This window comes from Geotrypetes seraphini, chromosome 5 (genome assembly GCF_902459505.1).
Source record: "Geotrypetes seraphini chromosome 5, aGeoSer1.1, whole genome shotgun sequence".
Taxonomy (NCBI): domain Eukaryota; kingdom Metazoa; phylum Chordata; class Amphibia; order Gymnophiona; family Dermophiidae; genus Geotrypetes; species Geotrypetes seraphini.
The window spans coordinates 4,003,882-4,031,208 of NC_047088.1; the positions used below are offsets into that span (position 1 = coordinate 4,003,882).

At 45.6% G+C, this 27,327-nt stretch overlaps 1 protein-coding gene across 2 annotated transcripts in view; it reads right to left on the reverse strand.

Moving 5' to 3' along the window:
* Positions 1 to 549: 549 nt before the first annotated feature.
* FOXO4 (forkhead box O4) overlaps positions 550 to 27,327 on the reverse strand; it is a 34,244-nt gene continuing 7,466 nt past the window's right edge. The window contains exons 2-4 of one of the 2 annotated variants that reach the window (XR_004539621.1): positions 17,811 to 18,977; positions 3,357 to 3,522; positions 550 to 2,910 (exon numbers count right to left, since the gene is read on the reverse strand). Coding sequence is in view for 1 of the 2 variants with exons in the window: in XM_033946471.1 (XP_033802362.1) it covers positions 17,817 to 18,977 (1,161 nt within the window). In the remaining variant the exon portion in view is untranslated. The remainder of the gene's footprint in view (positions 2,911 to 3,356; positions 3,523 to 17,810; positions 18,978 to 27,327) is intronic. The other variant, XM_033946471.1, reaches the window with a different exon arrangement.

Here is a 27,327-nt window from a genome sequence, read left to right on the forward strand (position 1 = left end):
GCAGAGTAATAATCAGCAGATGGAACATCCAACTCTCCCACTTGCCCTTGACTACCACCACACCGCACACCTCTCATTTGCTCCATATGCCACCAAACATTGGCAGAACAAGCAGCAGCAGATGAAATGCCCAAAATCTCTCACTTACCCTAAGTGTTACACAGGAGTGGGGCCAGCAGTCCATTTTTTTTATTCTTCACCTCTCCCTCCCTCCCCCTTAAAAGCCATATCTTTTCTGGCAGGGATACCCAAGCTCAGCCAAACAGACTGGCTACTTGATTGACCCCTGCGCTAACTTAACAGTGATAAAATCAAAAGGTATGCTTTCCAGCCGCCAAGGCCCATGTTCCCACACAAGCTCAGTTGATAGGGAGCACTGGAAAGCATGACAGACTTCCTCACAGCTGAGGGGGCATTTCAGGTAGCAGGGTCTGGGCATCCTTTCAATGGGTGCTTTAGCCCAAACTGATACCACCAGACACTGAGTTTCTCACTCGCCCCCAAACATTAGCAAAGCATGAATAAGTTTAAAAAATACAGAGAAGAGGATGTTTGCATGCATGGCTTGTATAGAACACGAGTATACACACAAAGGCTTTATGTCAATTTCTTTACATAATGCATTAAGTCTTAAAATCATGTCTAGATAACATTTAGAGATTAAAAAAAAAAAATTATAGGTCTCTAATTCTATTTTAAACAGCATCGAATAGCTCCTTAGACATGGTAAACAGTCCATTAGCTGTAAGAGGCGAGTAAAGGAATCCCTTTCTGGTAAAAGGGAGAGCAAGGAAGAAGTACCTTCCTGGTGGTTCATCATAGGTCTTATTTCATAGTTAGTCTCTTGCTTTGCTTAAACTCCAACACCATTTCAGATCTTATAATCTCTGTTCCAGAGGTCCATCACCCTCTCTTACATTTCTTTTGTATTTCACACATGACCCATTCTTCTTGAAATTTCCTTTGGTACTTTACTGACGCCTACGTCATCTCGCTTTTCTTTCTTGTTTCTTACATCCAGTCTCTTGGGGTAAGGCTTGCAGTGCAATAATTACCCTGTAGTTATAAAACTAGTTATCTGGGGGGGGGGGGGCACTCATTTCTGAGCCAGTTAACCACTTTATACAATCTCTGCCTAGGCGCTTTCAAGGGTGCAGTTATCATGTGCAGACCTTTTCAGAGCAGGCATAAATTTGTACTTCAGCATTTGAGCTACTGGGGCTTGACCTGTGACCATGCTTTATAAATGCACCTGGGAATGGCCATGGTCCTTCTAAAATTTGCTTGGGGTATTTGTATGAGAGAGTGCCTAGATCCTAGCCTAAGTATTTCCCTCTTATAAAGCTGGTCATTTCAATAAGTTGCTTTATGAGATGTATCCAATTTTCAGATCAGACACCCCTCCTCTTGTTTTTGTTTGAAGATTGCATAGTTTAGTGACCAAAAAAGGTCAAAGTATTTTAACAGGGAAATGCCAAACGGCATTTCCATGTACAAATGGGCTGAGAGGGTAAAGTCCATGCACCAATCCACAACACATCATTGCATCAACAGTACATGTGCAGAAAAAGAGAGCAATGAAAACCTACATAAAGCGTGAGGTCAACTGGAGTCCTGAAAGCCATCGTCTCTCTCTCTGAACTTATGCCCCTGGGATGAAGCCACATTGTTCCTCAACCGGCACGCGTATTCCCTCCCCACCAATCACTAGCACTGGATCCCTTCTTCATCTTACTTCTAACCCAGGCATGAGTGTCCATCACAGCGCTCCAGGTCTGTAAACAAGGGAAAGCACCAGCCTCGGCAGCATGAGAAAGCACCTGTTGCAGCTACATTGGTGGGCTTTACCCTGCATGGATAACAGTGCAAAGACAGCAGAGTGAATCGTCTCTCATCCTCACACTCAACTCCTGCTCATGGACCCTTCACCTGCTTCTCTGTAGTGTTTATCTGCCAGCATACACATACAGATCTAGACACAATTACAAAGTTTACTTACAAAAATTAAATGATGGCTAATATCCTGCCCTACTAATGCTATTCTTTTTTTTAAATGCTTATAAAAAGCTCCGTATTATTTGAAGCTGGTTTTACATATGAATTACATCTTTAAACAAAGTCCATTACAAATAAACTACTTTTTGCTGCTGAAATATAAATCCTATGCTGCCCCCTGACCTTAGACCCCCCACCTTTCAGCCTAAGCTTTTTTCCTGCAGCACACGTCCAGATTTCCGATGGGCTAGGGAGGCCCACAGCAGCAAGGCTCCATCTACAGAAGGAAATGGGTTCTCACAGCAACTGAAAATCAAACATCCGAGATTAGTAGAGAAAAAACAATCAGTGTCTAGGTCTGGTTCCTTTGTGCATATCAGATGCATTGAATCAAGGCAGCTTGTGGTTACTTTGAAATGGTTCTTTTTCTGGCCATTACAGAAGCTATGGGAAGAGGCAAGCGTCTGAGGGGCCAAGGGATGGAATTTCCCCAAGTCTTTCTACTGTCCTTCACCGCACTCACCACATTTCCCATTCCTCCTGGCCATTTGCATATTCCCTTTGAAATGTTAGGTTGGGGGTTTTTTAGGTGGACATCATCAATGTCTCCCTTAAATGCTGAGGAGACGCTCTTTAGATGAAGGCTAATTTAAGGTGCTGTTCTTCCATTCCTCTCGAAGAGATATTAACACCAAAACTCGATTCTGTAATTTAAGTGTTCTCAGCTGTGCCTCACTACAGTGTAGTGCTTCTTGTGGGACATGAACACACCTGACAGCATTGTTTCCTACCTCACGTGGAGGCTTCACTGTGCTGAGAAGAGAGCCCGGCACTGAAGCTCTCTCAGCCTCTCTGGTGTCTTCATCAGGGGGAATTTGAAATCGACTTCAAACCTGCACCTCAAGGGCTTCCTGCCTAAAATAAAATAAAAAAGGAAATCATCAAATGAATGCAGTAGAGGAACCCACCCGACACCACCAAAATTTCAAAGCAGATTACAACTATTCTCCCCTTTGTAAGCTTTCAGCTTCACTTTGGACAAGTTCCAAGTCTCCTAGATTGAAAACAAGCCTGCGAGAGCATGGACAGATCTGCCACAGGTAACGAGTGCACCACACACCTCTACAGGCACCGACTGGCCACTGGTTCAACTGAAAAACAGGGCTGGTCTCAATTATACACTTTACAAGCACATACATTTATTTGCACATCGATGAGATAGCACAGCTTACTGAAAAGAAAGACTTCCAGCCTCTGTAGTTCCAAAAACAGAAGATCAAAGAAAGATATAGCTGGAAGAGGGCTCAGGCAGGATCTACATCAGACAAAGAGCATCCAGAATGAAAGATTAGGTTTCTTACCTCTGCTAATCTTCCTTCTTGTAGATCTTCTCTGGAGGCTGAACTGGTGGGATCTTGCATCTCTGATAGCTTCAGCTGCAGGGCAACTAAAAGATGATCCCTCCCCTTTGGGCTACCTGCCTGGGAGCTTCCTGACATGCTCAGTTAGCAGAAAAGCCATGGAGACCTAGGACAACAGGAAACAAGAAAAGAAAGAGAAGGCGTGGGAACTCTCGCTACCAGTCAATTCTGCTCAATATCGTATTATACTAAATACTACGGCCAAAAATGGCCAACTGGAATCAAACACTTAATCAAACATTATAAACTGCAAAACCCAGGAAAATCCTGGAACTTGGACACAGCCTGAAGATCAGAAGGGGCACCCCCCCCCCCCCCGGGAACCCACACCAACCTTTTAACCTTACAAAGGGGAATACGCATGATATTTTTAGTGAGGCTGGTCAAAGACAGAAATCCAGCTTACCAGTTACAGAAGAGGCAACCTGCAAATCGGACAAAACAGATGGGCGGGAATTCAGCCTCTAGAGAAGATCTACAAGAAGGAAGATTAGCTTCTTCCCCGCAGCCACATAGGCCATGGAAACAGCCGCACGTATCCAACATTAAAACAAAGTCCAGTAAGCAGGCCAACCCGATGCGTGGGGCCCAGCAGGACAAATAGATAGGCCGACCGATGGAAGTCATTAGTGGCCTCTAGGTATCTCAAAAGAAGTCGCCTTATATCCAGAGACCGCAAAACACGGTCCGGAGACATGGAACCCGAAGGAACAAAGGCTTGCAAACGTACTTCCTGGGTGATGTGGGAAGAAGAAAACACTTTTGGAAGAAAAGAAAGCACAATCCTCAAAAATCACGTCAGACTCCGTGATGCGAAGAAAAGGATCTCTGCACGATAAAGCCTGAAGCTCTGATACTCGCCGTGCCGATGTGACCACCACCAGGAAGACGGTCTTAATAGTAAGATCTTTCAGCGCAATCTCATCCAGGGGTTCAGAGAGCAAACGAGTCAAGGAGCATAGGGCCAAATTCAGATTCCACGATGGCCAAGGCAGTTGCAAGGAAGGCCGCAGGTTCCCTGCCCCCTGCAAGAACCGGACAACATCTGGGAGAGAAGCCAGAGAACCCCTGAACGAAGAGGGACCCAAACAGGAGAATCCCACAAGCTGAACATGCAGAGAAGAGACCACCAGACTCTTCCTGAGGCCATCCTGCAGGAAGTTCAGAACATGAGCCACCGTTGGCACCAAAGGGTCCACCTCAAGCCCCATACACCAAGCCTGAAAACACCTCCAGGCTGTAGTGTAGGCCGATACCGCCGATTTCTGCTTGCTCTGTAGGAGCGTGGCGATAACCACAGAGGAACAACCCCTGGCCATCAAGGCTGCCCACTCAAGCGCCAGGCCGTAAGACCAAAGCGATCCGGATCTTGAAGTGCAAATGGTCCCTGCATGAGCAACCGCCGATGACAAGGAAGACACAGACTGCACCCAGAACTCAACCTCACCAGGTCTGCGTACCAAGGTCTTCAGGGCCAGTCTGTAGTCACAAGGATCACCGTACCCCTGTGCAAGGACACCCGGCGCAAAAACGTGCCCTATCATGGGCCATGGAGGAAAGATGAACAGAAATTCCCCTGTGGGCCAAGATGGAACCAGAGCATCAAGTCTTACACCACCAACCTATCTTCGGAGGCTGAAGTATCTGGCTGCCTTCCTGGTCACCGATGACGCCATCAAATCAAAGGTGGGATGACCACAGCGGTGCACTATGGCATCAGAGCACCAGCCCTGACAGAGACCATTCTCCCTGGTCCAGAGTCTGATGACTGAGAAAATCTGCCTTAACGTTGCCGACACCAGCCACATGAGCCACAGATAAAGCCAAGAGATGACGCTCCGCTCAAGGAAAGAGCATCTGAGCCTCCAATCCCATCCGGGGACTCCTCGTGCCCCCTTGACGGTTGACATAGGCAACAACTGTTGCATTGTCTGAGAACACATGAACAGCCTTCCGGTGGAGACTCCCTTGGAATTGTAGCAGAGTTCACCGGATCACTTGTAGCTCCAGCCAACTGATCGGCCATCGGCTCTCTCTCGGTGTCCAGCAGAACTGGACCGGGACGGACATGCAACCCGCTCCCCAACAGGAGAGACTCGTGTCCGTAGACAGGGTCACCCAATCCAAGACCTGCAGAGGGAGCCCTGTGTACAGAGTTACTGGGTTCAACCACCTCATCATACTGCTGAGCACCGCTGCCAACCAAGGCAGCTTCACCCCCAGTGAATCTCTCTGGGGATTCCACTGCACCAGAAGTTAAAACTGAAGAGGACGCAGGTGAGCTCTTGCCCAAGGGAGTATATCTATGGTCACCACCATGAGACCCAACACCTGCAGCACTGCCAGGCCGTCAGTGCTGGGACCACTAACATGTCCCGAATCGCACTCCTGAGTTTCAGACTTCTGGATACTGGAATGAACACCCAGTTCAAAGATCAGAAGGGGCACCCCCCTGTGTTGACCTGGATCCCCAAGTACTCCAAGACCTGGGTAAGCATGAGGCAACTCTCCTTCAGAGCGATCACCCATCTGAGACATTCCATCAACGACACCACTTGGCAAACCACCAAGCGACCCTGCTTCCATGAAGGAGCTCTGATCAGCCAGTTGTCGAGGTATGGATGCACTAAAACACCCAGAGATCACAGATGGGCAGCCACCATGATCTTGGTACGGGTTCTGGTCACCGATGCCAAACCGAAAGGGAGCACCACAAACTGGAAATGCCTCCCGAGAACATGAAACCTCAGGAGCCTCCGATCTGGGAATATCGGGAAGTGGAACCTGGCTTCTGTGAGATCCAAGGAAACCAAAAACTCCCTGGGTGCCACTGCTGCTATGACAGCACGCCGCAGGGTGCAGGTCCATCCGTAATGCGGAACTTGCCAGAATGCGTGCTGCTGATAGGTCCAGAATCGGTTTGCAATCGAAGTACTTCTTTGGCACAATGAAGAAAATCGAGTATCTCCCGAATCCCAAGGCATCCCGTGGGACAGACTCCATGGCTGCCAAATCCAGTAACCGGCGCACCGTAGCGCACAGCTTGTGGCCCTGTCCAGATTCCCCTCGGAAGAGGACTGGAAGAACTGCAGTGGAAGACCATCCTTTAAAACCTATAGGACCACAGGTCTTAGGTTAGCTGGAGCCTTTCTGAAAGGCCGAAAGCCGTCCCCCAATTTGGGGGGGGGCCTTGCCAGAGCCCCGACGTCATATGCATCTCTTAGAAGGGACAGAAGATCGAAAGGTGGAAGGCTGTTGGCGTGCTGCACCTCCAAAGCGAGGTCTATAGGACGCTCCGAAATGCCTCCCCTGTCTGGCTGAGGTCTAGAGCCAGGAAGCACCTGAGGATTACGGTCCAACACACTTGCCATCAGGTCATCCAAACCCTGGCCAAATAAGGGCAAACCTTTGAAGGGTAAGTCGCTCAGCACAGACTTGGATGAAGTCACCCGACCACTGGTGAATCCATAACATTCTCCTGAATTAACACCCAGCTTAGAAACACTGTCAAAATATCACAGAGTGCGGCTACCAAATAATTCACTCCAGAAACCAGGAAGAACCAGAAACCGAAGAACACCCCCTGAGGAACCTGACAAAGTTTAGTATGACATGCCAGGGCCACAAAGGAAGTGGCCACTGCAGCTCGCACTCCTGTCGCAGCAGAATCAAAAGACGCTTCTTAACAAAATCTAGTCTTCGGTCCTGAACAACCTTCCGGACAACCCCTCCAGCCGAGGGCAAGGAGGTACGTTTAGTGACCTGAGCCACTGCCAAATCCACCTCGACAGGACTAGGCACTTGGAAAATTCCGAAACCATGGGATACAATGTAGCCCTGGCCCTAGCGCCCTTCAGGGAACCCTCCGGAGCCCCCCCAACCTCCAAAAGCATTTCCACTGAGTCCGTGTGAGCTGGAAATGCAGCGGAGAGTGGATGCGTAGAACAAGATAGAACACTCCGCCTGAACTACAGAGTCTGTGTCACATTCCAATGTCCGCAGGGATTTAGCGATAAGATCAGGAAGGCAACTGGATTTAGCCTGTGCACCATCTGATCCTCTCCCACATTGTGAGAATCAGCGTTCTGGGAATCTCCGATATCCGCTAGGCTAGCCACGTCAGCGGGGCCCGAAGTGCCGTACGACAGCAATGGCATATAAAGTGACGCAGGCACTGAGAATAGCAGGAAGTTGCCGCTGACTTTCAGGCGTACCAGCAAGGGATCAGATTGACATGCTGGAATCCAAAGGCTGCACAGACTACCGCTGCACAGACTGCACAGAGTACTGATAGGGAGACACAGGCATAGCCTACTTTCTCATGAAAGCCTGATACATCATATAAACAAATTCTGGTGGAAGTTAGTCCTCGGCGGCCAGAGCCGATCAGCGGGACTCAGATTTGAAATGGTTTGAAGACTGATGAGACTTTCTCCCAGAACTGAACTTGCGTTTTGCAAAAACACTCTCCTTGCCCAATTTCGGCGTCCCGGATGCTGGAATTGCATCTCTGGCGGAAACGGAGGAAAGCAAGGCCTCTCTGGAGAAGGGTAGTGTGGAATCCACTCACGGTTTACCCCCCCTTATGAGCCACAGCGCATAGAATATGTGGCTGCGAAACCGCAAGCCATCTGCCGCATTTACGGCACAAATCCATGCCATCCTGTCCTGAGGTGGCCATCTGTGAAGTCTGGAGCAAAAACAAATCTAAGTCCAAAAAATATAGTTATTAAAACTTTAAAGATAATCCAAGATGGCTGCCGCTGGTGCCGATTTTGACAGAAAAACGGCCGTTAAAAACGCAGGAAAAGACTAAAAATGGCAATTTTAGGATTTTACAGGTAGGAGAACCAGGGCATGCAGGGAAACCCCCTAAAACCCTAATTTGAGCACCCCTCCCCAAAATCGGCAAACTCTGTGACTCACAGACACCACAGAGACATGTGTTGCAATGCATTTCAATGGCAGCTAGCAATACATAGTGCAAGCATAGGGAGATCATTACCTCAGGAACTGATTAAACTGGATTTTTCAGATCTTTTGGCTGTCTCAACTTCCCTGTCACCTCAGATTACGACCACCAGGACCCCTCAGGGAAATCCTGGCGTACCTCCTCGGAACCACAGCAGCCTGCGCTCTACCCCTTTGTGGACGAACCAGGGGAGAGATGGCTCCCGATCCTGGAGACCCGATCCAATCTGCAGGCTGTCCAGAGGGCTTACTTCAGTTTCAGGCTTACACAGCACCCTCCAGAAGCAGAGAAAATTTAAAATGTCTGTGATCTCCCGCCGAAGGATCACTCGCATCACGTGGCCAAACCCGCGAAATAAATCAAAAAAGACTAGGAATTGAAAACAAATCATGAGCAAAATTAAATTCAACAATGCAGTGAAGCTGCAGGAACAAACTGGGCATGTCAGGAAGCTCCTGGGCAGGTAGCCCAAAGGGGAAGGATCATCTATTAGTTGCCCTGCAGCTGAAGCTATCAGAGATGCAAGATCCCGCCAGTTCAGCATCCAGAGAGATTGTACAAGAATCAAATTTATTCACCACCACTTGGAACTAAAAAAACTGCACAGCATAATGGCTGTATCAGGGGCATAAAAGAACTGTTAAGAAATATATTAAAAACGTGTTAAAAAATTGTAAGAAACTTCTACGAATAATGTCTCAATAAAAAAAACCACCCTGAACGTGATTAAAACCCAAATCTAGGAAACGGAATGCATGGCCTGTTAAAACACTGCTATTTTTGAGCGAGCTGGTAAGATGGTCTTTATTACGTTCCTTTTCACACCCAAATATTGACAAGCATGATTTACAGTTCTCACCAAGTGCTGCTGCTGAGACACCTCTTGGATATGTTTTGCCTTTATTTCCTCTCTATGAATGTTTTTCACCTGTATTTCTTCAATTGCCTATATTTACGTTTTATTCTTTTTTTGAGAAATTATTTATTCACCCTTATGTTAGCGAAACATGGCTGTGTCAGACATTTAGCCCCCAGCTGAGGTTTCTACTGCAGTCTGGAGCAACGCTCCTAGAATTCCTATGAGCGTTGGAGCATTTAGCACTCTGCAAGCTTAGTAAGGGGGGGGTGTCCAAATTCTATAAATGGTGCCTAGAAAATTGGCCCCAACTCGTGACGCATGAAACAGTTTGCCATCTAAGCACCGCTATGCGTCCTTTTAGGCGCACCCATTGGAGCAACCTGAGGTGGTGCGTTCAATCCCTAGCCTGCTCCTGGCGACTCGTTATTAAACCCTCCACTGCCTCAGCTACCACCATTAGATTGTGAGCCTGCTGGGACAGACAGGGAAACCACTTAAGAGACCTAATTGTTGTTAAACTGCTTTTGTGAATCTCTTTCAAGAAACGGCAGGTTCCAAAATCTACATAAATAATAATTACATGCTGTGGCAACGTTCTTTGTCTGTGCCATATTGGCTCTTGCAGATTACCAGCCTGAAGACTACCTCAGACAGAGGCTTGCCTAATTTGCTTTTAAAACCCATTTAATGACAGATGTCAGTACTTCCCCAAGTAACCTGTTGCAGCGCTTAGTTATCTGGATTTTGCTCACACCTTTTCATTTGCAGCTCAAGGTGAGCTACATTTCCCTAAATTTGTACTTAAGACAACAGAAAATTAAGCAACTTACCCAAGATCATAAGAGGCAGCTGTGGGATTTGAACCCGACTTTCCTGGTTCTAAGGTACAAGAGGGAGTGGAGACAGCCAAAGAGAAAGACAGAAGAAATCCCCTCAGAGGTCTATTAATCAATCAATCATGTATCATGTTTCCCTGAAAATAAGCCCTAGCATGATTTTTGGGGTAGGTCTTAATATAAGCCCTACCCCTGAAAATAAGCCCTAGTCACCAGCAGCAACACTTCCTCTCTCCCCCCCTGACCCTTCCATCCAAACCCCGACCATGAGACCAAAATACCTGGTAACAAACAGCAACACAGGCTGCATCGCGGCCTTCTCACGCCTGGGCATTCTGTGTGCCACGTTGCTGATGGCATCATCAGTGATGCGGCAGAGGAATGCCCAGGCGTGAGAAGGCCACAATGCAGCCTGTACTGCCGACACTGCCATTTGTTACCAGGTATTTCAGTCTCAAGGTCGGGGTTTGGATGGGAGGTAGGGATAGAAAGATACTGCACAAGGGGATGGGTGAGAGAGGAGGATGGATGCTGCATAGCGGGGAGAGAGAAAGGAAAGAGGAAGAAATGGGGTGAAGGAGAGGAAGGGAAATGATCATTGTACATGAAAAAAAAAATAAGACCTACCCCGAAAATAAGACCTAGTGCCTTTTTTGGGTCCAAAATTAATATAAGACAGATCTTATTTTTGGGGAAACACAGTAGTCCTAGGATGGTAGGGTAGACTGGGGGGAAGAGGAATCAGGGTTGCTCCTTGACTACATCACATACAAAGAGTGTATCACTGAAGAGTCAGTGCTTTTTTTTTTGGGGGGGGGAGGGGTTGTGGGAAGAAGGGTCTTTGGATAGGAGGCAAGATCAGTCAATGATAAAATGTTAGTGATGATTGTCATTTGTTATCTGTTTATGGATTTCTACAAAGAGGAAAGTATTCAATACTGTTGAGTTGTTTAGTTTCACCAATAATAAAAAATTATAAACAAAAAAAAAAAAGTGAGAGGGACTGGTGGGGGAAGGGTTAAGAGAGATGGTGAAGCTGAGGGGTATAAAAGAAAGTACAGTGGTACCTTACATAGAAACATAGAATATGACAGCAGAAAAGGACCACGGCCCAACAAGTCTGCCCACTCTAATGACCCTCCCCCCTAAGTTCTTCCTTGAAGTGATCCCATTTTTCTTAAAATTAAGTATTGCTGGCCTCAATTACCTGCAGTGGAAGATCATTCCAACGATCAACCACCCTTTCGGTGAAGAAATACTTCCTAGTGTCGCTATGAAATCTCCCACCCCTGATTTTCAACAGATGCCCTCTTGTTGCCGTAGGTCCTTTAAGGAAAAAGATATCTTCTTCTACCTCAATACAGACCTTGGTTTATGAGCATAATTTGTTCCAGAAGCATGCTTGTAATCCAAAGCACTCAAACAATTTGTTCCACAACCCAAAAGGGATACTATAAGGAACTGGGAGGAAGTGGCGAGGGGTGGGTACCTGCCTGGATGATGCCTGGGTGCCGCAGCCCCTTCAGCAGTTTGTAGGTGGCCAGGCGCTGGCAACTCTCGGGGTCCCCGTACAGCTGCAGGCAGCGCTGCATGTCACTGCCCGCCCAATGGATGCGCTTCAGGGCAATGCCTCTGCTGTCCGCCAGCCTCCCTTACCAAGCCCACTTAGCCGAGCGCCATCTTGCTAAATGATCACATACGTGTACGTTACATATTATGCGACAGGGACACTGCACTCCCCCGACATGGAAATGCAGGCTGCAGATCAAGAACTGAAGCATTATAGTCCTATCCCTGTGTCAGTTCTCAAGCTTAGAGCAGTGCAGCCTAGAAAACGTTAAGCAGACTTGTGCTGCACCTTTCAAACCAAGGCAACAAACCTCTGGTGTGCTCCCCTTAGCTAATCAGGGCGGAGGGGAATGAAACATCTGGAGCCCTTATCCCCCAGCACAGCTGGGCTAGAGGGAGATTCCAGCATACTGGACGCAGAGTAGATGATTTGGGAAAACGTTTCTGTTTCACATATTGCTCCTGAGTCAATGGATGGCAGCAAAGCTTGTAAGCAGGTCAGAAGTTCTCTCTCCTGAATGAAACGTTTGATGCAATGTTTCTTTTTCTTTGTACTGTGGCACTGAAGTGGAGCCATTTGAAAGTGCTCAGTTGGACATTAGGAAAGCCAGAATAAAGCTTTATTTTGTTTGGGACATGCCTGAATGTAGTTTTTCCTTTTGCTCTCTCTTATGAATTGGACTGTAGTTACAGAAAACCCAGGGATTTAAAAATGAACATGTAGTTGTTTCACTATACCTGCATAATTCCTGGGGTTGGGACGGGCTTGTGAAGAATAGGATTTCAAGCAAGTGGCACTCAGGCCCAGTGTTACCTGTCCAAGTAAGGGCCTAGCTTTCTGGGTTAAACCTTACCAGAAGTTAGATTCATGTTCCCAGTCCCTGCTAAGAGTAGCAGGCGGGGGGGGGGGGGATAGACAGAGAAGCCTCTGCTTCCTAAACACGCACAACGTCAATGCAATGTTGTGCGTGCTTATACGTAACACGTGCATATGCGCGTGTTTATAGAAACAACGCTCGTTTTGCGAGTTAAAATTTGCTCGTCTTGCAAAATACTCGCAAACCGAGGAATGGCAATTTCTCCCCCTCCAAGAAAAGTGACTTTCACGATTATGATTAGGTGGCAATTTGGGAAAGCAGAGACTCAACTTGGAAGTTTGGAAAAATATAGGGATCTTCTGACCTAATGGAGACTTAGGAGCATTACTGGATTGGATCTAAGGTCCATCCAGTCCAGCATCCTGTTTCCAACAATAGTCAATCAAGGTCACAAGAACCTTGCCAATATCCCAAAAAGTAGTTTGCTTAAACAGTATATTACTTACCCCAGAGATAAAGTTTCCACTCGTCTCCCTTAACAGTTTACGGAAAAGTGGCCCAGCTACACTAACTTCTATCACAGCCTCTGGCAACAAGTTCCAGAGGGGACAGAGACCTGAGTAATGATCCAAGGATTGTGTGGCAGTTAAGATCAAGGTACTATGTGTTACTTGGACTGTAGTATTAGAGACAAAGCACAGAAAGATGCATGAGGTAGAGAGATGGTGTGAAATTATAGAAACATAATGGCAGAGAAAGGCCAAATCGCCCATCCGCAGCATCCACTATTCTCCTCCTCCCCCTAAGAGATCCCAAGTGCCTGTCCCACGCTTTCTTAAATTCAGACCCAGTCTTTGCCTCCACCAACTTTTCCAGGAGCCTATTCCATGCATCTACCACCCTTTCTGTAAAAAAGTATTTCCTTAAATTACTCCTGAGTCTATCACCTCTTAACTTCATCCCATACCCTCTCACTCTGGTGTTTCCTTTCAATTGAAAGCGACTAACCTCATGTGTATTTATGCCACGTAGGTATCAAAACATCTCTTTCATATCTCCAACATATACATATTGTAATGTAAAACCGCCTTGATATTTGATAAGGTGGTATATCAAATTTTTAATACACCTGAAACTTTTTTACACTTTATGACAGACAATCAACCATTTTAGTAGCCTTCTTCTGGACTGACTCCATCCTTTTTATATCTTTTTGAAGGTGCGGCCTCCAGAAGTGTACACAATATTCTAAATGAGGTCTCACCAGAGTCTTATACAGGGGCATCAATACCTCCTTTTTCCTACTGGCCATACCACTTCCTATGCATCCTTCTAGCTTTCGCCGTCACCTTTTCAACTTGTTTGGCCGCCTTAACATCACATATAATCACACCTAAGCCCCGCTCTTCTGTCGTGCACATAAGTTCTTCACCCCCTAAACTGTACCGTTCCCTTGGGTTTTTGCAGCCCAAATGCATGACCTTGCATTTCTTACATTAAATCTTAGCTGCCAAATTTCAGGCCATTCTTCAAGCTTCGCTAGGTCCTTCCTCATGCTATTCACACCATCAGGGGTGTCTAGGTCTATTGCAGATTTTGGTATCTTACCCGACAGCCCTTCAGCTATACCGTATACAAATACGTTAAAAAGAATGGGCCCAAGAACCAAACCTTGAGGTACACCACTGGTAACATCCCTTTCCTTAGGGCTATCTCCACTGACCTCTACCCTCTGTCGCCTTCCACTCAACCAGTTCCTGACCCAGTCTGTCATTTCAAATTGTGAACGTTGTGGAGGCATTTTAAGAGGGAAGGAAAAGGGATGGATCTATAAAGGGCTAGGTGAAAGGGGTTATGGGAAGTTAAGTAGGTCATGAGACTGACTAAAGAGCTGGTATGGTAAGGAGACACAAGGCAGAAGTTAGCATATAAGGGTTCAGGAGAAGAATTAGCTCAGATAGTCAGGCTGGTGAATAAGTAAGAAAGAAGAGAGACCAGTGACTGCGGAGTAGTGAGAATGGAAAATCGAAAGTTATACAGTAGTTATGAAAGAAGTAGAAAAAGGGGAGAGTGGAGGTAAAGGAGTAAAAAGAGATGAAATCTAGCTATGTGTAGATAGAAAGATATGAAAAAAAGATTAGAATCAGAGACAAATGTAAGAAAGGAAAGAAGGAAGACAGAAGAAAAAAATGAAAATTTGGAAAATGACCAGGTCCACTCCATTTAGAAAAATAAATAGCCCACCGGTTAAAAAAAAAAAAAAAAATTAAATTTTATATATATATATATATATATTTCCCCCCCCCCCAGCTTTTAGTGATTGCAAAAATATCTTTGTCTCTCGTGGCCAGGAGCCATATTTTGAATTATTGATTGTGTAGTATCCATTTTCCTGTGTTTTTGCTTTCCAGTTTAGTTTTCCTTCTTTGGTGGGGACTACGGAAGGGGAGTGGGGGCTTTTGCATTTCTGTAAAAACTTGTTTCTTTTGGGTCCTGTTTTTCTTGGCTGTATACTCTGTACCTGCGATTTCCTTTGGGGCACAATAAAAATCATTTGAACATAAAATATCAGTTTGTCTTTAGCTGAGTACAGGAGCAAATTCGTGTTTATTTCTTTTGTGTTGTACTGTTCACAGACTCTGGCTTCTCACAATGTATATTTCTAATTTTTTTTTTGTTCCTTATTCTATAATTGGTGGAGGGATGGTCCATGTTCTGCATATGTGACCAAGGCGAGAGACTCTGAGTAAAGGATCTACAGAGCGTGACTTATTTGGCAGTATTCTGTACTTGCAGTACTCTCTTTTCAGACGCACACTTCTTGCACTGTGTCCTGATAGTGAGAGTTGGAATCTATGTATCAAAGCTCTGCTCTGTACATATGTACAAATAATTCTGTGTGGACAAGCAGGTTTAGCAAACAGGAACCACAAGAGACTACAAATACTGCAGAACATCTCAGCCAGAATTATTCTTTGGCAATGACTCCTATGTTGCTGTCTCTTCATTGGTTACCAATATACAGTGGTACCTTGGATTACGAGCATAATCCGTTCCAGGAGCATGCTCGTAATCCAAAATGCTTGTTTATCAAAGCGAGTTTCCCCATAGGAAATAATGGAAACTCATTTTGATAGGTTCCCCCCTCCCCCCCCCCCCCGAGGCCAGCAGCGCTGCTCCCCCCCCCCCACGAGAATCGGCATTGCTCCCCCCAAAGACCCCCCCGTGAACCGGCACCCTCCCCCCCCACGATCCGGCACCCCCGCAGCCATCGGGCACCCCCTGCCGCGACCTGAGGTCCCCCCAACCCACCCGAACCCTCTTCTTACTTTGATGTAGCCTCCGCACCGGCACCATCATGTCCTGTGCTGTGCCGGTGCCCGAAAATCTGCCTCCGGTGCTGGGCCTTGAGCATGTGCGCATGCTCAAGGCCTGAGAGTTCACATTGGACGTGAAGTTTGCACCAAGTTTGCAAATGTTTTGCTCGTCTTGCAAAACACTCGCAAACCGGTGCACTCGTAAACCGAGGTACCACTGTATGTGTTTAAAATTCTTCATGGTCCGAATCCAATCTCTATTAGAAATAGATGCACTTTAAATAGAGCTAAATACCATTTCTCACTTAAGGCCCCTTTTACAAAGCCACATTAGTGATTCCCACACAGCAAATGCAACGCAGGCCATTCAATTCCTCCACCAATTCGATCCATCCCATCAACCCCAGTATGATAATGTCCCATTGGTTATCTTCCTTTCACCAGGTCTGAGAGATGCCTATTATATCTACCTTTTCATTTAGTGCAATATATTTTAACTCTCCCATCTTGTCTCTTAGGCTTCTGGCATTTGCACACAGACATTTCAGACAATATTTGTCATGCCTATTTACACCTTGACAGCAGTTGGCATGGATAATTTGTAATCTAACATCTGTATTTGGCTCTGTATTTAAGGACACCTGGTCTACTAAGGTCTCTATTGCACTCTCATTATTCGAATGCCCTAATTTCCTTGTTTTGGCGATATCTTTTAAAGACAGCATGACTCCGAATAAGCTCTTTTGAGCAACTGTCTACTCAACAATCACATTCATTTGTGTTTCACCACAGGGCACCGAAGACAGCTCTGTATAACAGTGTACCTGCACATGCAAATGATGCATGTCTTTATCCTAAATCAGACCAAAGAAAGGCCAGGACCAAGATAAAACAAGGTGACTTTTGCAGCTAAAAAGATAGATAATCGCACCCCAAAAATTTACATAAAAAGTGACATCACATCTTTGTCATTATATCTTTGCTTCCAGTTGGTTGCAAAGCCTCCTAGTTCAAATCCTAGAAGTTCGTCATGGGCCAAGATTACTGGTCAGGAGCAATGAGGAGTCAAAAGTAGGCCTTAAATTTCTTATTGTAACATTTTTCACACAGTTTGCTGGCCCATGAAAAGGGAGGCAAGCTCATGTTAGTTCCTGTGCAAAGGTTGGAACCTTAGTACCAGGGGATGTACTAATCCAAAACAGTTCAGTCCCCTGGCAGGTTTTGTTGGGCTGCAGCGCCTGTTATGCAGAGCATGGCACTCTGAAGGTGTAAGTCTCAAACCAATAGAGATCTGTCCAAAAAGTTTTGCAAGATTTAGTTTGAGACCCAAGTAAATATCCTCACAACATTTTATTCAATCTGGAGGAGGTTGAGAATGGACAATTTTCAAAATCGGTCCACTTGATATGTTCTAGCTCTCTCATCTTACTTTTGGGTTCCGGCCTTTGTGCCTTCCAAACACATAAAAACACACCTAGGCAAATGTGCTTAGGTTAGGGAAGAAAAACAGCATACATACTTTATATGCTCTCTGCAGACAGTAAGTATAACACATGGATGCTTTCAGCACATGGACTTTGCCCTAGGCAAGCAACTTCTCCTTAGAACTCAGTGTGATCCATGCAATTTGAAAACTAACCCATAAGGTGCAGCAGGGTCACTGGAAGTCAGTGCTGTGTAATCAGTGTGCCAGATGATCCCCTCCTACTGTCAGATAGGGCGAGAGCAGTTTCTTGCCAAATGGCTTCATACTATAGTTCAAACACATGGGTTCTTGCTAGCACTGTACACTCAAATCTCAGAATGAAGTTGGCCACCAGGGGAGCCACTCTGCTGCAACGGGGCAGTGAGAGGAGAAATAAGCAAGCTGGTAGAGGAATGCACAACCATGCAGGGATTGGATAGGAGTGAGAAAAGATCCCGAGTGGATGGGGAGGTCAGGGGTTGTATTATGATGTCTGTTCACATTTTAAAATTGCCTCTTTGGACCACAAGGATCAAGCAAACTGTAAAGTGCACCTACCTTTAGTTAGCTGGGAACCCAGCTCTGGGTGGAAGCCTGTGTGGTTCCAGGATAGCTTGGACTGGGAATAATGGGATCAACGTTCAAATCCATGAGATCCATCAAATCCTCATCCACAAGATCACTGTTGATGATGTAGTCAACATCACATTCCAGGTTCTCCATGTACATATCTACATCCAGATCTATAGGTAGCCTGTCATGGCTCATGCCTACCAATGATGCCATGGAAGCAGAAGGCAAGAGAGGCGGAGGACTTGGCTGACTCAATGAATTAGCAGAAGCTGGAGCTTTCACAGTGGTCAAGGCAGCTGTACTTTGAGAAGATGCCAAAAGGGCGAGAGTGGATGGCAGTGTGCCAGTACCAATGGAGATGGGGAAACCACTAGAACTACAGCCTAACAGGCTGAGCTTGCTTTGAGCAGCCTGTCCAGCAAGAAGCAGCATATTGGAGTTATTTATCCGACTGCCCGTCTGAGTTAGGATGGGATCTACTTGGGTCATCATGACATCACTAGGAGGGGAAGAATCTGAAGTCAAGAGTGTTCCCAGAGTCTGAGGCCCTGGGAAATGATTTGCTGAGCTCTGCAAAGGGACATCTACGGAGCTGAACAGAGAGTTGCCAAATGATGAAGTCCGAGTGGACGCACTCTGGGGCTGCCGAGAGAAACTGTTAGTCACCGACTGCATGGAGGAAACAGGAGAGAGAATGTTTAAGCCATCAATGAGTTCTAGCTCCTCTGTTACAGTTGGGGGGACGCTGTTGGAAGAGTTTGAGTAGACCAGTGATGAATGAATATCCTCATCCTGCTCATCTTCCTCGTCAGGCCTTACACTTATGGTACTTGCATTGGAGCTGGTTCGGGGGCGAAAACTCAGCCACACATCAGAATCCTCAGGGCTCCTGGCTGAAGGACTTCCAGGCCACTTGGGGACCTGAGCATCTGGGCTGTCAGGGGCAGCTTGCAGTGTTGCTTTTTTCTTGGATGCTTTCCCTCGTATTTTGCTTACTTTGCTGGTATTGTCCATGGAAGCAGCTCTCCTCCTGGGGGCTTTCCCACTCTTACCACCTTCTGGGTTCAACATCCACCAGGAACTTTTCCCTGTTGCTTCATTGTGGACTTTAATAAATTTGCTGTGCAGCGAAAGATTATGACGAATTGAATTCTGGAAGAAAGAAAAGAAGAGCAAATCAAGGGCATACGCAACAGACTTTCACCAGCTCTCCCCAACTGAAGTGTTAGACCTGATGCCAATTCTCACCCCCCATGGTCCCAACCCACCAAAGACTCTTGCCCCTCCTTGACTGAAACACTAGACCTGTTCATTCTCACCCCAAGGGTACCCTAACCCTGCACAGACACACTACTACTACTACTACTACTATTTCACATTTCTAAAGTGCTGAAAAGCATACACAGCGCTGTACATTTGACATGTAATAGATGGTCCCTGCTCTGAAGAGCTTACAATCTAGTTTGGACAGACAGGACATATAGGGTAGGGGAATTCCTTGAAGAAAATGATAGGAAGGACATAGGATTTTAAAGTAGCCTCAAAAAAGTGGACTTTTAGCTTAGATTTGAATCAGTGCTGTGAACAAGGCTGCTCTGTGAACTTCTAAAAGCTAAGTTACTCAGCATTTCATATTCTGCTCTTTTCACTGTTTTTCAGCATTATATCTGCTTAATTTCTCTTCTCCTCCTCCCTGTTTCTTACTTAAAAACACAAAAAATAAACTCTTCTCTTTCCTCTGTTAAATCTTATTTCCTCTTCCTTTTCATAGGAATAAAGTTAAGACTTATATTAACTCTAATTAAATCCTGGTGCCTATGGCACAGGGTGACTAAAGTAGGGAAAATCCTGTTATAAATCCTGTGTTTTAGGGTAGCCACTGATTTGATATAGAGCCTGCATTTCTGTTTAAAATCCTATGTTTTAGGGTGGTATAGAGCCTGCATTTCTGTTTAAAATCCTGTGTTTTAGGGTGGTAAACAGCTGAAAACCTGGCTTTTTTCTAAAACCTAACACTCCCTCCTCCTCTGACATCCTAGCCCTCTAACATTCTCCTCTCCTCTGATCTTCTTCTAGCCCTCCCTTGGAGTTCCTTCCTCATTACAAATCCTGTAAACCGTGCCGAGCTCCACAACTATGGAGATGGTGCGGTATACAAACCCAAGGTTTAGTTTAGTTTAGTATAGAGCCTGCATTTCTGTTTAAAATAATGCACTTAACCTTAGTAATAAATCAGAGCCCCACCCTTCTCCTCCTAATCAGCAGACACAGTGGTTGAAAACTAGTAAGTCAGAAATACAGGCTCTATACCACCCTAAAACACAGGATCTTTGGGACAGTGCTGTGAACAAGTCTGCCCTATGAACTTCTAAAAGCTAAGTTACTCAGCATTTCATATTCTGCTCTTTTCACTGTTTTGCAGCATTATATCTGCTTAATTTCTCTTCTCCTTCTCCCTGTTTCTTACTTTTTAAAAAACCCTTCTCTTTCTTTTGTTAAATCTTATTTCCTCTTTCCCTTCATGGGAATAAGGGTAAGACTTATAGTCCCACCCACCCCAGGGACCACTTTTCATATATATAGAGACCCAAATAATCAGGACTACTCAAATCAAGTCACTTCACAACCAATCAAGATGACCTTTATTCTATGCAATCACTGTGGTGCTTTAATTCCAAGACACACTATTTGGAGGCTTAAGGCTTGCCCCATCTTTCAACTTGCTAGTATTAAGGAGGAGCTCTGCAAACTTAAACAGGAATTGAATACAATTAAAGCAGCTTCCATCGCTCCACAAAATCATACCAACTTACCACCTTTACCTCAAAGAATAAAACAGCCCAGGAATAAATGGGTCACAGTAGGCTCAGGAAGACTGCGCCATGTAACACAGAAACATCCACCTTCACAAATATTACCTCTACAGAATTCCTTCGCTCCACTAGTGCACTGCGATACTCAAGAAAACAGAAGGGAGGTGGGACTGGAACCAATGAAGGTAACTCAAGAGAACAAGCGCACCCTAAGCACAAATAAAAAAGCCAAAAACAGAAAACTATTACTGTTGGGGGATTCCATCATCAGAGGCATTAACCTTGGAACACAAGGCGAGGAGACCAAAATAGTGAAATGTCTTCTAGGATCCTCAGCTACCAGGAGTTCCAGGCAAATACAGACTATAATTAAGGACGAAACTAAGGATTTTAACACTGATGTTTTTATCCATCTGGGAACAAATGACCTGGCTAACAACTCCACACCTGCAGCACAGAAAGCTTTTCGGGAGCTTGGTGAGGGCATGAAATCTTTTGTAAAGACTTTAGCTTTTCCTGAAATACTGCCTGCATATGGAAAAGGAGAGCAAAGAGTGAAAAACACAGAGGACTTTAATAGATGGCTCAGAGCCTGGTGTCATCAAGATGTCTTCAGGTACATAGGATGATGGGGAAATACATGGAAGGACAAGAAGCTATATTGCACTGATGGGCTACATATTACTACAGCAGGAAAAAGAAACCTTGCAGAGAAACTTAGACAATATGTTTCAAGGCATTTAAACTAGAAGGTGGGAGTGATGTATGTATGAAGGACAATTATAGAGACTACCCCCGGCAAAAGAAAAGATGCGATAGTAGTAAAGATTGCAACATAAACAATATCAGCAACTCATTTCTTAGTATTGCAACGGAAAGTGAAACAAAACATACGAATATAAGAAGTTGCCTCCGCTGAGGCAGAACAGAGGTCCATCTCGCCCAACGGTCCGCTCTCGTGGCAGCCCATCAGGCCCACTGCCTGAACAGTGGTCTCTGACTAATTTTACAAATTACTTCTAATCCTATCCCTCTAACCTTACCTCTACTCTTATCTGTATCCCTCAATCTCTTTGTCCTCCAGGTACCTGTCCAGACCCTCCTTGAAGCCCTGTAGCGTGCTTCTGCCTATCACATCCTCCGGTAGCGTGTTCCATGTATCCACCACCCTCTGGGTGAAAAAGAACTTCCTTGCATTTATTCTAAACCTTTCCCCTCTCAATTTCTCTGAGTGCCCCCTTGTACTTGTGGTTCCCCATAATTTGAAAAATCTGTCCCTGTCCACTTTTTCTATGCCCTTCATGATCTTGAAGGTTTCTATCATGTCTCCTCTGAGTCATCGCTTTTCCAGCAAGAAAAGCCCCAGCTTTTTCAGTCTGTCAGTGTATGAGAGGTCCCCCATACCCTTTATTAGCTTAGCTGCTCTTCTCTGGACTCTCTCAAGTACCGCCATGTCCTTCTTGAGGTACGGCGACCAGTACTGGACACAGTACTCCAGGTGTGGGCGCATCAATGCACGATACAGTGGCAGGATGACTTCCTTCGTCCTGGTCGTGATACCTTTCTTAATGATACCCAACATTCTGTTCACTTTCCTTGAGGCTGTGGCGCACTGCGCTGACGCCTTCAATGTTGTGTCTACCATCACTCCCAGGTCTTTCAAGATTGCTCACCCCTAGCGGTGATCCCCCCATCTTGTAAGTGAACATCGGGTTCTTTTTCCCAACATGCGTGACCTTGCATTTCCCTATGTTGAAGCTCATCTGCCACTTTTTGGCCCACTCTTCCAGCGTTGTCAGATCTTTTTGGAGATCTTCGCAGTCCTCCATGGTTTTGACCCTGCTGTATAGTTTAGTGTCATCCGCAAATTTAATAACCTCACATTTTGTTCCCGCCTCCAGGTCGTTAATAAATATATTTAACAGAAGCGGTCCCAGCACCGACCCTTGTGGAACTCCGCTCGTGACCCATTTCCAATCTGAGTAATGGCCCTTTACTCCAACCCTCTGTTTCCTGTCCGCCAGCCAGTTTTTGATCCACCCCTTGCATCCCGTGGTTCCATAGCTTCCTTAGCAATCTTTCGTGTGGTACCTTGTCAAAGGCTTTTTGGAAGTCAAGGTAAATAATGTCTATGGATTCCCCTTTATCCACCTGGCTGTTTACCCCCTCAAAGAAGTATAATAAGTTCGTGAGGCATGATCTGCCCTTGCAGAAGCCATGCTAACTCGACTTTAGCTGCCCATTGTTTTCGATGTGTTCCCAGATGCTGTCTTTAATCAGCACTTCCATCATCTTTCCCGGGACCGAGGTCAAGCTCACCGGTCTGTAGTTTCCCGGGTCTCCCTTTGAGCCTTTCTTGAAGATGGGCGTGACATTTGCTATTTTCCAGTCCTCCGGAATCTCTCCAGTTTTTAAGGATAGGTTGCATATCTGTCTAAGTGGCTCAGCTATTTCGTTCCTTAGTTCCTTGAGTACCCTTGGGTGAATGCCGTCCGGACCTGGCGATTTGTCGCTCTTTAGCCTGTCTATCTGCCTGAGGACATCCACCTTGCTCAACTCTAGTTGGACCAGATTTTCATCCTGATCTCCTTTTATGATCTCCTCAGGTTCTGGAATGTTGGTTGTGTCCTCCCTTGTGAAAACTGATGTGAAGAACTCATTTAACCTGTCCGCTATCTCCTTTTCCTCTTTTACCACTCCCTTTCTGTCTCCATCATCCAAGGGTCCCACTTCCTCCCTAGCTGGTTGCTTCCCCTTGACGTACCTGAAGAATGATTTGAAGTTTGTTGCTTCCCCTGCCAGTCTCTCTTCATACTCTCTTTTTGCTTTTCTAACCACTCGGTGACACTCCTTTTGGTGTTTTTTATGCTCCTTTTGGTTGTCCTCTGTCTGGCCTTTTTTCCATTTTTTGAATGATGCCTTCTTATCACTTATCGCCTTTTTCACTGCATTTGTTATCCACACTGGGTTTTTTGTTCTATTTTTTTTTGCACCCTTTCCTGAACTTGGGGACGCACAGGTTCTGTGCTTCATGTACCGTGCCCTTGAGTAGGGTCCAGGCTTTTTCTACGGACTCCATCTTCCTTGCGGTGTCGTTGAGTTTCTTTCCCACCATTTTCCTCGTCGCATCATAATTTCCTTTTTTGAAGTTGAGTTCTGTCGTTGTGGTTCTTTTCACCTTTGATGATCCAATTTCTAACCTGTACTGGATCGTGTTGTGATCGCTGTTTCCTAGTGGGGCTAGTACTGCCACCTCCTTAGTGGGTCCCCCTAGTTCGTTGAAGATTAGGTCAAGAGTGGCATCTCCCCGTGTTGGTTCCGTGACCAGCTGTTCCATGAAACAGTCCCTCGTGACCTCCAAGAATTTGGTCTCCCTCATACAGTTCGAGTGCCCGATGCTCCAGTCTATTCCCGGGTGGTTGAAGTCCCCCATCACCACCACACTTCCGCTTTTGCATAACTGCCTCAGTTCGGCCTGCAAAAGCGGAAGTGTGGTGGTGATGGGGGACTTCAACCACCCAAGAATAGACTGGAGCATCGGGCACTCGAAAAAGGAGATTACCGCTGAAAAATAGCTGGAAAGCGATGACCACAAATGCTCGCAGTCTAAACAACAAAGTTCATGATCTGCAAGTCCTGATGTTAGAGGCAGATCTAGATATTGTCGCTATCACAGAGACATGGTTCAATGAATCCCATGGATAGGATGCAAGCATACTGGGATATAATCTTTTTAGGAAGGACAGAGATAGTCAAAAAGGTGGAGGAGTAGCTCTCTATGTAAAGATCAATATCCAAGCGACCGAAATGCAAGGGACCTGGGGAGAGGAAGAAGCGATATGGATCGCTCTGAAAAGAGAAGATGGAACTTCTATCTACGTGGGTGTAGTCTACAGACCGCCAACTCAATCGCAGCAAATTGATAAGGATCTGATTGTGGATATCCAAAAGTTTGGAAGGAAAGAGGAGGTTCTGCTGTTGGGAGATTTCAACCTGCCGGATGCAGACTGGAATGTTCCATCTGCGGAATCAGAAAGAAGTGGGAAGATTGTGGATGCCTTTCAAGAGGCTCTGCTCAGACAAATGGTGACGGAACCCACGAGGGAAAAAGCGATATTGGATCTGGTCCTCACAAATGGAGAGAGTATCTCTAATGTACGAGTGGGTGCTCACCTGGGAAGTAGCGATCATCAAACGGTTTGGTTTGATATAACAGCTAAAGTGGAGCGCAGCCGCACAATACTTAAAGTCCTACATTTCAAACGTACAGACTTTAATGCAATGGGAGAGTACCTGAAGAAAGAGCTGTTAGGATGGGAGGACATAAGAGAAGTGGAAAGACAGTGGTCTAAGCTGAAAGGAGCGATAAAAATGGCTACGGACCTTTATGTGAAGAAAATCAATAAAAACAAGAGAAAAAGGAAGCCGATATGGTTCTCCAAACTAGTGGCGGAGAAAATAAAGGCGAAAGAGTTGGAGTTCGTGAAATATAAAAAAAACCAAGAAGAGGAGTGCAGAAAGGACTACAGGGTGAAACTCAAAGAAGCCAAGAGAGAGATACGTCTGGCGAAAGCACAGGTGGAAGAACAAATGGCTAAAAATGTAAAAAAGGGAGACAAAAATTTTTTCAATATATTAGTGAAAGAAGGAAGATGAAAAATGGAATTGCTAAACTAAAAGATGCTGGGAACCGATATGTGGAGAGTGATGAGGAAAAAGCAAATGTGCTAAACAAATACTTCTGTTCTGTGTTCACAGAAGAAAATCCTGGAGAAGGACTGAGATTGTCTGGCAAAGTTACACGAGAAAATGGAAGAGAGTGTTTATGAGCAACTTGAAAAACTGAAGGAGGACAAAGCAATGGGAGCAGACGGGATCCATCCCAGGATACTATGGGAGCTCAGAGAGGTTCTGGCGAGTCCTATTAAAGACTTGTTCAACAAATCTCTGGAGACGGGAGTGGTTCCTGGGGATTGGAGGAGAGTGGATGTGGTCCCTATTCACAAAAGTGGTCACAGGGATGAAGCAGGAAACTACAGGCCGGTGAGCCTCACTTCAGTTGTTGGAAAAATAATGGAAGTGTTGCTGAAAGAAAGGATAGTATATTTCCTTGAATCTAATGGGTTAAAGGATCCGAGGCAACATGGCTTTACAAAAGGTAAATCGTGCCAAACGAACCTGGTTGAATTTTTTGATTGGGTGACCAGAGAGTTGGATTGAGGACATATGCTAGATGTAATTTACTTAGATTTCAGCAAAGCCTTTGATACAGTTCCTCATAGGAGACTGTTGAACAAACTTGAAGGAATGAAGTTAGGACCCAAAGTGGTGAACTGGGTTAGAAACTGTCTGTCGGACAGATGCCAGAGAGTGGTGGTTAATGGAAGTCGCTCGGAGGAAGGAAAGGTGAGTAGTGGAGTCCCTCAGGGTTTGGTGCTGGGGCCAATCCTGTTCAATATGTTTGTGAGTGACATTGCTGAAGGATTAGAAGGAAAAGTGTGCCTTTTTGCAGATGATACCAAGATTTGTAACAGAGTAGACACCGAAGAGGGAGTGGAAAATATGAAAAAGGATCTGTAAAAGTTAGAGGAATGGTCTAATGCCTGGCAACTAAAGTTTAATGCAAAGAAATGCAGAGTAATGCATTTGGGGATTAATAATCGGAAGGAACCGTTTATGCTGGGAGGTGAGAAGCTGATATGCACGGATGGGGAGAGGGACCTTGGGGTGATAGTGTCTGAAGATCTAAAGGCGAAAAAACAGTGTGACAAGGCAATGGCTGCTGCCAGTAGGATGCTGGGCTGTATAAAGAGAGGCGTAGTCAGTAGAAGGAAGAAGGTGTTGATGCCCCTGTACAGGTCATTGGTAAGGCCCCCATTTGGAGTATTGTGTTCAGTTTTGGACACCGTATCTGGCGAAGGACATAAGAAGACTTGAAGCGGTCCAGAGGAGGGCCAGAAGACGTATGAGGAGAAACTGGAAGCCCTGAATATGTATACCCTAGAGGAAAGGAGAGACAGGGGAGATATGATTCAGACGTTCAAATACTTAAAGGGTATTAACGTAGAACAAAATATTTTCCAGAGAAAGGAAAATGATAAAACCAGAGGTCATAATTTGAGGTTGAGGGGTGGTAGATTCAAAGGCAATGTTAGGAAATTCTACTTTACGGAGAGGGTGGTGGATGCCTGGAATGCGCTCCCGAGAGAGGTGGTGGAGAGTAAAACTGTGACTGAGTTCAAAGAAGCGTGGGATGAACACAGAGGATCTAGAATCAGAAAATAATATTAAATATTGAACTAAGGCTAGTACTGGGTAGACTTGCACGGTCTGTGTCTGTGTATGGCCGTTTGGTGGGGGATGGGCTGGGGAGGGCTTCAGTGGCTGGGAGGGTGTAGATGGACTGGAGTAGGTTTTAATGGAGATTTCGGCAGTTGGAAGCCAAGCACAGTACCAGGTAGAGCTTTGGATTCTTGTCCAGAAATAGCTAAGAAAAAAAATAAAAAAATTTAAATTGAATCAGGTTGGGCAGACTGGATGGACCATTTGGGTCTTTATCTGCTGTCATCTACTATGTTACTATGTAAATGGAGCCTAACATAATAATTCAGGCAATCTGTTCCATGCATATGGTGCAGCAAGATAGAAGGGATGGAGTCTGGATTGGTAGTGGAGGAGAAGGGTACAAT